General features: G+C 39.5%; 1 protein-coding gene across 1 annotated transcript; it reads left to right on the forward strand.

Moving 5' to 3' along the window:
* The first annotated feature begins 5038 nt into the window (after positions 1 to 5038).
* Positions 5039 to 5569, forward strand: LOC138884210 (secreted RxLR effector protein 161-like). The gene has a single exon (XM_070165273.1). The coding sequence runs from the start codon at positions 5039 to 5041 to the stop codon at positions 5567 to 5569; it is 531 nt and encodes a 176-aa protein (XP_070021374.1).
* The last annotated feature ends 6629 nt before the right edge of the window (positions 5570 to 12198 follow it).

Here is a 12198-nt window from a genome sequence, read left to right on the forward strand (position 1 = left end):
ACCCTTCCCACCCGTTAAGGTGTTAAAGCGCGTTTAGTCTCGTTTACTTATTGCATGTTAATACCCGTCCTGACCTATCAGTCCCGGGGTATTAGGACTTCTAATCCTAAGAGGAAAGAAAGGGATGGGGCCTTTATGGAGTTTAAAGGATAAAATTCTAGTTTCGACATTCAAAACAAATATCAAATAAAGGGATGAGTAAACAAGCAAACAAGGCTCAAATAAACCCCTTAAATCAGACAACACTTAGTTTAACATGTCTTAGCATATACTGATTTGGTCTTAAGTTAAAAATTAAGCGGCGAGCGGACTGGTTCAACACATATATTTAGACAGAAAGTCTGCATTAGGCAACTCGGATACAATTGTCAGAGATTAAGGCGCTTAATTAACACGAGTGGGATTACTGATTCTTTTGAAAAATAGACAGAAAAGTTTTGAAGAAAAGGCAAGCCGCAGACTTAAAAAAACGATGTAGAATAGTTTCCAGAAGACAGACCATTGAATTGCAGATTAGTAGAGAAAGAGCAATTATAAACAAGTTTCAAAAGAGGCAGATTGTTTAAGGATAAAATGAGTTCGAGCTGCAGAACTTATTAAAAAATGATAAAATACAGAAAAGTGATATGTAACTGAGTTGGAAATCATTCATCGAACTACTAGAAAAGGCAGTAAGTTTCAGAAAGCATGCAAGTTTACCAAAAGATTAGGTTTTAGAAAGAGTTGCACTAATCTGAGAAGAGGCTCAATGGTTCGGAGAACCACTGGTTTTTGTCCGTTAGTCAATGAAATCATTACTGCTTTTAGACGAGTGAGACAAGTTTGATTTTAAAAACTTCCTATAGACATGATCTCTACGAGTCATTTGTTTTAAACCATGTTAACAAACTTGTAAACAGATACTGATTTGATTAACCCTAAAATTTTGCCTAATATCGTGAACATGCACATTCCTATAGGCATGATATCTATATGCAAGATTGCAGAAAGTTAAATATTGTCTCCTATAGGCATAATTTCTATGTGATTGGATCAGAAACACTAAAAAGAATTAAAACCCTAAAGCATGGTTTCTACCCTTTGATGCAAGAAAGTAAAATCCCTCCCACACCCTTTTACTAGATTCCTCGAGTTTGTACAAGTTATTACAGACCAAAAAAGATATAAAAATACATAAAAGACCAACAGTTGCATCCGAGGAACCTAATTCAATATCAATGTCTAATAATATGTGATTAACCAATTCCGAATCCAGATTTCCAAAGCCTTCTCTTATCCAAAGTGTTTCAGAGTTCCAAGGAATCGCAAGGATTCTCGGCATTGCTTACACCCAGGATACCATTAAAAGAATAGTGCAGTGTGGAAGAGCCAGCCCTCAGGCATCCAAGTTCAGTGGGAACTCAAGGGTCCCAAAGCATGGCTTGGAAGAGGGGGCAAAACTTAATTGCTAAGAATGAGTGTAAGTGTGAAAAAGGGTTGGAGAAGTTATAACAGATTGGTGGTCATACCCAGCCATAAGGCTGGCTGGCACACCCCCTGACCAACCTGTTTAGCCAAACAAATGAGAGCAAGACCTATTGAAGGTCAGACCAAGGTCTGGACAGTGATTAGGACACTGCCAGACCAAGGTCCTAGGCTCAAAGCACACATAAGGGGAAAGGGGAAGTGGGAATTGGTTTGAGTTAAGGGGTTCAAAGAACCCAGTTCAAAGTAATGGGCAGCAATAACAAAGTGCTGTCATGGCTAGAACCATACTCTCATACCAAGAGGAAAAAGGAGAGGGAATTCACATAAGAAAAGTAACCACAAAGTTGCAGAAACATAGTCAAGAAGAACATAACAAACTAAGAGGTAAACACATAGTGGAGAAGCATTATTTAAATTTAGAGTGACATACCAGTTTCAAAGTAAATAAACAGCAGAATAACAGAGTAAGCAGACAGCTAGAAATCAGCAGGAGCAGACTTAAGTCTTCAGCAAAAACACTTGAGAGTTCAAAAGGAACTCAAGAATGTTTCAGGCAGTAAAAGAGAAAAAGAGCAAAGTGTTCAGTATTAGAAGCAGAGAAAACAGTAGTAGAAAAAGTATTGAACTTGTGTCGTCTCGAGTGTTTGTGTAAAAAAAAACTGTGTTAGAACTTGTGAGAGCTGTGAGCTTTTATAGTGCAAAAACGAGTAGACAAGAAGGCAAGGAAATAAAATCTCAGTCAATCAAATAAAATCTCCCTTAGTCAAAGGGATTTGATTTCAAACGAGAGTGGGTAATTAAGGAAAGGAAAATAATGAAAATCTTTCAGAGTAGCATAATAAAGGGTAGGTTCATACAGAGTCTATTTAAGGTAAGAAACTATAGTACACAGTTTTGAAAGAATAAATAAACAAAGTAATCAAACAGCCGGAAAGTTTTAAAAGCTTTGAATGAACTTAGTCAGGAAAATAGGGAAGAGGCTAAGTTGTAAAAAATCAGTAGCAAATCAATCGAGCCTCAGTAAAAGGAGATTGAAATAAATCACAAGCTAATAGTATCAATTCAAAAAAAATAAAACCCTCGTATATAAGCATGCTAGTATCAAGCAAGAAAGAAAGATTGGCATAAACAGTTTTAGAATCATAAGCAAAAAGGAAAGCAAGTTTCAGTTCAGTCTATGAACTCAACACAAATTTGAGAGCCTAGGGTTTCTAGAGTAGAACCCTAGAACCAAAAGCTCGCAAAATCCCCAAATAGGGTTTCAGTCCGAGTAGGACACACAAAAAAAGAAGGCAAACTCAACAAGCCTGGGGAACTCTTTCAGAATTCCCTGAGGAAATACACAGACATACGTAGCAATCAAAAGCAGTAGAGTGCAAACTAAAACTCAACCAGTTTAGAAGAGAGAAGAGATGCCATAGAAGTTTAGGAAGTAGTAAAAGAAGCAAGTTCAATAACCCAAATAAATCCAGTAAGAGTAAACACTTTCAGTACCAGAAATAGTAAAGGGACATGCAAGATAGGCGTATAAACATGCTTATAGAAAAATCAGTAAAAGCAGTAATAGAACAAAGGCAGAGAGACATGCATATTAATAGCAAATCATAAGAAACAAACGAAAACCCCTAAAGCATGGCATGAACACACAGATTCACATAAAGAAAGAAGGAGAAGAAGAAGAATCGTTTTAGGATTTTTTGAAAACCCTAATTTGAACAGACTAATTTTAAAAAGGGAAAATTAGGGGAAATCGTTAAAACATCGAATAGAGCATAGATCTGCTACAGATCTAAGAAAATAAGGAAAGAAAAACCTCGAATCAAGCTTTTTAGGGTTTCTCGGAAACCCTAGAGACGAGAAGGCCTGGAATGGTTTGGTCTCTGAACGAGTCTGGGCCATGCTAAGCCTTGTCAAAGCTCGAACATGCCGGAACGGGGCTGGAGAAACCAAAGGAACTCAGGTCGGCGGAGGACCTGAACAAGCCTGTTGAAGATCGAATCCTCGAAGAACCTTGAATAATCATGGTTTGGGAGTGAAGGGAAGAGAGCACAGGCCGTCCATGGCCTGAGAAGCCATGGACTCCGGTGAGAACTAATCGGAGACGACGACAGAGGCGGCTAGGGTTTCGAGTGTTAGAGAGCATTTGAGAGGATAAGAGAATTCGGGGGCGGCTACTTTGGAGAAATGATTAGGGTTACGGGCTGGGGCGGAATTAAAAAAGGAAAGAAAGAACGAGGGTCGTTGATTAAAACAATCAACGGCCAGGATTTAAAGATGGGGAGCGGGTGGGTTAGATTAATTGGGTTTGGGTCGGGTAGAAATTGGGTCGTCTAATTGGGCTGAGTTGGGGTCAAAATTGAGGTTCAATTGTGGCTAAAATTGAAATGGAAATGGGCTAGCTTTTAAATAGCCATTTTTCCTCTTTTTAATTAATTATCATAGTTAAAAAAATAATTTTAAAACAAATTGAAAGTACAGAACTAATTGATAATATATAAACATTAATCTAAAAATATCTGGAACAATTTTATAATTATAAATAGGCTATAATTGCAATTTCATGCAATTAAGCTTTAGAAATTCCGAATAAATTTGTAAAAAATATAAAAAAATCATACTAATTATATTTTGGTATAAATATGAGAATGAAATAAGTTATTCATCAAAAATGATAATTTTGGGAATGATTTTTGGATTTTTGTGGTATTAAAATAGACGGTAAATTGGTTTAAAAATTACAAAAATACCAAAACTCTTGGGTGTGCTTATATATGCACATATATAATATTTTGAAAATATTTTGTGTATAAAATACATAGGAAAAAATTGGGTATCAACAGCTGACAATGGCGAACAGAAACGGGCAGGTGGGAGCTGCCGCCGCGGGAAGGCGTGTAAAATATTTAGGGCTAGGTAAATAACTAAATGTTATAAAGATGGAAATGGGTAGTGGGTCAAGGGTCTTGGGCTGGGTAAGGGGCTAAGGGTTTGGGTTTGAGGCTGACTTGGGGCGGGATTTGGGCTTAGAATCAATTTTGGCCCCATCAAGTTTAAACCCACCCCTTTTTAAATTTTCTTTTTTTCTTTTTTTTGTTTGTTTTTTTTAATTAATAAAAACCTAAATTAAATTCCTAACTTAATTCAAATTGTAAAATTAAGCTAATTATCTAACTATAAAATTTATAAAAATTAATTGATCCTAAATTAAAAGAGAGAAAAGAATGTAAAAAATAAATGAGCTATTTTTTTGTGATTTTTATTTTTAATCAAGCAATTAATTAATTAATCCTAAAATGTGAACATAACTTCTAAATGCAATGCATGGTATTTTTGGTATTTTTTTATGATTTTAATAAAAAATAAACATGCACAGAAATGCAAACATTTAACACAAATTCCTACAATAATCCTATAAAATTGAAAGTAATTGGGAAAAATTTATTTCTTTAATTTGTAGGAGTATTTCATATAGGGAAAAAATCACATGCTCACAGACACACCCATTGCAACAACTACTAAATTAGACATAGATGAATGTGGTTCATCTGTTGATTAGAAGTTGTATAGGGGTATGATTGGTTCACTTTTGTATCTTACTGTTAGCAGACCTGGCATTGCTTTCATTGTAGGGCTTTGTGTTCATTTTCAGGCAAATCCTAAGGAATCCCACTTGACTGCTGTCAGGAGGATACTGAGATATTTGAAAGGCACTACTGACCTTTGCCTTTGGTACCCTAAAGATAGTAACTTTAATCTAGTAGGATGTGCTGATGCTGACTATGCAGGTTTCCTTGTGGATAGGAAAAACACCTCAGGTATGGCTCATTTTCTTGGTTCATGTCTGGTATCATGGGCCACTAAAAAGCAGAATTCATTGGCTTTATCCACTGTTGAGGCTGAGTATGTTGCTGCTGCCTCTTGTTGTGCTCAACTACTGTGGATCAAACTGCAGCTGATGGATTTTGGCATTGAAGTTGGTTGCATCCCTATCTTTTGTGATAACACTAGTTCTATCAGTATGACTAAGAACCCAGTTCATCATAAGAGGACTAAGCACATAGATGTTAGATATCACTTCATAAGGGACAACTATGAGAAATGATTGATTACTATAGAATTATGTGTTATTGATAAACAAATTGCTGACATCTTTACTAAAGCACTGAGTAGAGAAAGCTTTGAAAGGAACATGTTAGAATTAGGGATGATTAAGATCACCTAATGGGACCAGCTCAGAGTGCACAATGAAAAAAAAAATCTTTTTTGGCTAGGAAATCTAGAACTTGTGTAAATATCTAGATTAATTTTTACTCAGTTTCATACTGTAAATAGTATACTCCTGTGACATGTGTTGATATGACTCACTGATCTCTAACAAAATTTTCTCTATTTTGGTAAATTGAGGCATGATCAAGAGGATTCTAAATGAAGAATCTGGTTCATCAGTATTGGTTCATCTCGAATAACGAGGTATGTTTTCTATACTCTGTGTTTACCGTAAAAATGGTAACGACAATTAAATTTGTAAATGAGATTCTAAAAATTCGTGATCTATTTTATGCTAGTTGTTAGAGCAAACGATGCTAGGAATATGAAGTTTAACGATGAAATGTAAGCTAAAACGAGGCAGTAATCGAACCAAGGGGCTTATTGCCCTGGCTTCGGACTGGTCGACGGAAGACCTTGGGGTCGATACCTGAGCTCGATCTCGAGCTATCGGGGGTAGTCGGGAAGGGGATAACAGTTAAGATACGATTAAACAAGTCTCTTTATGGCCAATACCAAGTAATAAACGAAGAACAAGTAGGAGAAAATTGAATGCCAAAGTGGCCTCGAGCCAGTGAGAGCAAGCGAGTTAGAGAGGAGAGAGAGAGATATTATTGATCTTGTGGAGAAATAGTTGGAGCAACATCAGCCCTTTACAAAGTGGCATGGATTCCCCTTATATAGGAGGGGGGATACAATATAGTACAGAGTGCATTAAATGTAAAGATACGGGGATGGGATGGCTAGGCACAGTGCTAGTGTTTGCTGATTCTAGCTGCTTGACTCGGGGATCCCCCTCCCTTGGAACCTTCGTTGGGTCGCGGACAAATTCCCTATCCTCAAAATCTTTGCTGGGCCACGGACGAACCTCGAAGGAAGGAGCTCGGTCGTAACCCTACAGCCTCGAGGTACCGATATGACTCCTCGAATGCCCCTTAGCGGTGAGAAATAGACCCTTCTAATTTTATCGCATACAGATAGTCTCCGCATTTCCTAGAGTGAAGTAATAGGAAACGATATTGAATCGTCGTCTTGAGGCCATCATTGTCGTGATGTCAACCGTCTAATAACATTAAATGTCATGCTCTAGAGAACCGTGCAAGGCCGTCGTCAGATGCGATAATCGAGAAAACCCACGAACTACCATCGGCTCGTCCTTTCTACTTCCTCGGCAATTCCTATAAATGCACCGGTTGCTACATACTTCCCATTTTCACTCCACTTACAAGCCCGTGAGTCAGAATTTTTGTATTTGACACTCTTTAATTTTTTCATAGAAGGATTTTTACCATTGACATGGCTAAGACTTCAAGTATGGTTCCCCGATGGAATGACATTGCATCGTCGTCACAATCACCTAAGGAAGAAACCAGATCAATTCCCACTTTGGAACAATGTATCCCACCTGATCTCGACACGTCAAGGGATTTCGATGTCGATACTACCTCATCTATGCTGGGCCGGTGTGAGCACATATCCCGATATGTTAGAGTTGTGACCGATATTAGCAAGGTGAGGGAGGACTGCCGATGGAGAAAGGTAGTGGAGGTGGAGATCCCCGGTCCCAACGATAATATTACTGACTTCAAGGCTGGCTTCCTTTATGTATACACTTACCCATTCACCCTGGGCCCTGATAAGTCCGTCGAGTCTCCTCCCCTGGAAATCGACCCAGTTATTCTTGACTTCTGTGACCGATAATAGGTAACACTTGGTCAAATATATTCTTATTTTTGGAGGATAGTGTTGATGCTTAGACATTTCACCGAAGAAGTTGAAGGTGAAGTTTTTACCCTTAATCATCTAATCAGAATGTACAACCCTCGACTATATCGAGGCTTAATCAAGCTCCGCCATTGGTCTAAAAAATCTTTTTTCATGAGCATTGATGAGGGAAAGGACCGAGGATGGATGAGCAGGTTTATCCGAGTGAGGACCTCAGATATTATCATGGCATAGAGGATGCCTTTCCAGAGAGGTGGAACGCCCGACGTAAGCGATTTTCCCTTTAGCTGCTTTTCGATTACTCTTTCGTTCGACATAATAATCTCTTTGTGCTTTCTGCAGCCGCTGCTTGGCACCCGGAGGTGGTCCCAGATTTGTCAGGATGGATCGGGTGATTGAGAGAGAAATTCCCGTACCGCGTTCGGTCTTGGATCAGCCTGGCTAAGAAGCGTTGGGTGGCCAAGAATCATGGTGAGGTTCCTTTACCGCCTATGCTTCGTATTTTGTGTTTCCTTCTGAGCCCTTAGCGAAATCTTATCGTGGCTATTATGTTGGCCCAGGTCTTGGCAAGAATATGCAGATGAGGCTGCCCCCTAATGGTGAAGCAGGGCCTTGGAGCCTGGCATGAGCAAGAAGAGGAAAAGCAGGGCAGCCGTTGTCCGTCCTGCGGCAAAGAAAACCAGGTCACTCGAGCGCCGAGCCACTATCGAGACTATTGTTCTAACATCAGGGTCAAATCCTGATACCGAAGGGGAGGACGATGATGGGAGCCCGTTAAGGAGGAGAACAAGGTCAAGTGCAAGAGACTTGCAGGCGCCACGATAGGAGGCTGCTGAGTCCGGAACGGCTGGCTCTGGTCAGGCTCGTGAGCCAGGGATCCTTGAAGAGGACATTGATGTAGCTTCGAATCGCGTAGGAGGATTTGATGCGGCTTCTGCTAGGTGGACCGTTGGCGTCAATCCTGAGGGATCGGAGCTCGGGGCCTTCCAGGAATGTGGGTTGCCATTTAGAGAAATCGGCAAACTGAACGACTTCATTTTGAACTTTCTGATTTCATCAGGGAAACTGCGGGATGCCCACGGGATGATCGGCACCACAGCTAGGACTCCTCCGAAAGGGGCAGACTTTATTGCCAATATTTTCGATGGCGTTATACACAGAGTTGATCTCGATATTCCTGGCGTCATTAAAACGGCGGAGAAGTCCATCAGGTGATAGTCATTCCTCTCTTATTTCTTTCGTCCTCGGGGGTCATTCGTCGTCATTCTAACTTTTTTGTTGTGACACAGCGTAAGGAGATGTACGACCATGCCATCCTCCGACTTTGCGGGGAGCTTTTGTATCACGAAATGGAGCGTGAGAAAGTTATTTTGAAGCTGCAGAATTCGGAGGCTTGCTATGCCCGAGGAGATAAAGAGCTAGGAGAGCTTCGGTTCGCTTTGGAGACGGCGCTCCGGGAGAAGGCCAATCTCATTGTTCAGGTATTTTGCCTTGCTCGTACCCGACTTTTTACCCCGTATTCACACATGTTCCATATTCGTATATTCATTGACTTGCTCTTCTTCTGTAGGTCGAACAGAGTGGCTCGCAGATTAATTAGTTGAATGCGGAGATCTCCGGGCTGAGAGAGCGAAACGAAATAGTGGCCGGGGAATTGGTGACATCCCGGGATCTTCTCACGGATACTCGCAGGGAGATTGCTGCTTTGGCTGTGGCTAAGTCCGAGGCCGAAAGAGATGTTGCTACTCATCAGGAGGATGCGGCCACAACGCATATAATGGATCGTGACATATCCATAGCAGCTGAGCAAAAACTAATCCTAGCTATCAAGCATGCCAAAGAGGAGGCGAAGAGAAAGACCCTGGAGGAACTCGGGGCTAGAGGCATCGACCTGTCAGCTGATCTTAAGGAGGCCTGTGCAGTGGAGGAAATATTGGCGCTTTTGATTGCCCCCGATAAGGGCGAAGACAATAGTGATGATGAGTAGTCTCCACTGAACTTTCCATTTTTGTTAAAAAAACATTTTTGATTCACAGTCTTCCTAGCATTCAAGAACTCATGTGGAAATTAGGCAATGCCCAGCTAGCATGGTACTGAAGTGATCGACCCGAAATTCAGACATTTTGTCCATAAGATACCTCGAGCATGCAATATACAAAACCAAATTCTAATTAAACTTAACAACTTTGTTGAATACTCAGCCCAAATAAGAGATCCAAACTCGCATTCATATTCATGCTAAACACACACTGATAAACTAATTAATGAGATGTTGTAGAGACTAAATGAAACGCACTCGTCTTCTGAACCTTCATTTCCAAAACAAACAGTTCAACTTTATCCTAATCCTAATCTAACACATTCTCATGATGCTTACTCACATATTAAAACTATAAAAAAATAAACATTGAAACACTTAACTACATAGTAACATTGATAGCTTAACTTTAAACATACTCATTTCAACAATACGAATACAAAAGCTGGCCTACATAACAAGACCTTTCATGCACATTTGATACCCCCCACAGTGAACTACCAAGCTTATATTACTACAGTAGTCCATATTCAGAACAAACAGAAAGGAGTATAAGAAAATTAAGCTAAGCTAAACAATTTCGAAGGTGCAAAAACATTGAATAACAACTATATTAGTATAAATATCTATTCAAGTTAACCAATCTTCATATTCATCCATTTTCATACATTGGAAGGTGAGATGAGTACCTGAAATTGAAGGAACAAGTATATAAAGAAGGATCAGCAGTTTGTATTTTAGCAGAGATTGACAGCAGCAACAAAATATCCCAGATTCAGTGATGAAACCACAAAATTAGTTCCAAATCCAATGGAACAGGAACTTCACAGTTCAAAACCCAATAAAATGCAATTCAGCAAGCTAACACCAGCTTCAAACACATAGCCAACTCGAAAAACACCAAGATCTGACCTTACTGACTAAAAGATCTGACCTTAAGGACAAAAAATGATTCAGAGAGTGAAAATTTCGAAGTATAAAACCGAGTCTCAATGGAACAGTAGCAGCTTTTCTTTTTCTGTATTTTTCTCCCTTAGGTTTCTTAGCTCTTGGATTTTCTTTTTTTTTTTAGCCTCAAGTAACTATGCCTTTATAGGCAAGTTACTAGGGCAGCCAATATATGCTAGGTTTTGCATTTTAGACATCTCCTAACTTTCCTTTTTGCTACTTAGCCCCTGATTTTTTGACTTGCTAACCAAGTTAAAGTCTAAACTTCCCTAGAAGACCCTACTAGAGACTTCTAAATTAGTTACCCAAGATTCCCCTATCCTAAACTTCCTAAATTACCCCCCAAGTTCCCTGAAATTACCCTCCTCTTACTTGGGTCAGGCTGGTTCAATGGCCTAGCCGGATTCCAAACCTGGTCCTGAACGGATGGGCCTCTAATGCCTAGGTCTACCTTACCCCAAACCCCAAGAAAGAAGTCTTAACCCACTACAGTGAAACAAACTCAAATCACACATTAATAAGAAAAACACACAAAAGTTTAACCACTCGAATCCTAAAGAAGTGAGCCTGATTACACAAATTAAATAAAACCACCACTAAGTAATAGAAATCAAGAACCCGATTAAATTAATCTAACCCTGAGAATTAATAAACAGATCAAACCAAACAAAAACAAAAGACTAACTCTACTGAGTCAAATTCCACAACAGAAAGAGAAATGAACCGATTATCAAAACTAATTAGGCTAAATTTGTGGTTAAGCTAATCATGCCAAAAAATAGAATAAACAAGGGAAATTAACACATAACGAAGCAACAAAGAGAGGGGACGGAGAAGAGATGAAAGTGAATTTGAACTAAAAAGAAGAAGAAATGCAGGAAAAGGAAAAGAAACTGGAAATACCTAAAATCGGACAGGCAAGCCTTGAAGTTATTCCTTGAGCCTCAGATTTTGAACGAAATGGGTCTTAATCTTGTGTTTTCAAGTGAAAACACATGAATAAGATCAATTTCGGCCTCAATCTTCAATAACTCGCACGATTTGAGTTTTTGAGGAATTAGGGTTCATCTTCGATTCAAGATTTGAGGCGTTCGGGGAGGATTCTGAGAGAACCATTTGTGGATTAGGGGAGAGGGAGGGGAGATGAAGTTGTGGTGCAAATTTGAAGGCCATCGGAGACTTGCCGCCGCCGTGGGGCGATTTTCGGCGGGCAGCGGACGGCAGAGACGGTGGGAAAAAATAGGGCGGCTAGGGTTTTGGTTCTCTAGGGTTTGGAGGTGAGAGACGAGGCTAAGGGGGTAGGGGGCGTTTGGACATATTTATATTATTGACCCCCAGCTTCCCAGCCGTTGGATGAGAGAACCTCGACGGCTAGGATCATTTCTCAATTAAACGGGGTCATTTTGGATGGGAGGGATCTGGACCGGTTCAGGGGTAGTCTGGGCCGGGTTGTGGGGATTTATTGGACGGGTTTTGGGTGGGTTTGGCTGAGTTTGATTTGGGCTTGACAATTTTAATTAACTTTGGCCCAAATATAAAATCTGATCTCTCTTTTCTTTTCAAAATCTTTTCCTTTTTCCAAAATTAATTCCTTTTTTTTTCCAAAATAATAATAAAAATCTAAATTAATTCCTAGAACCTAATTGACCTAAATACACTAATTAAGCCTAAATGATAATTATCAAAATTAATTAACCAAACAATTAAAAGGAAAATTACTCCAAATTGAAATTTAGAATGAAAAATGCAAATTA

The sequence above is a fragment of the Nicotiana sylvestris genome, chromosome 2, assembly GCF_000393655.2.
Source record: "Nicotiana sylvestris chromosome 2, ASM39365v2, whole genome shotgun sequence".
NCBI lineage: Eukaryota > Viridiplantae > Streptophyta > Magnoliopsida > Solanales > Solanaceae > Nicotiana > Nicotiana sylvestris.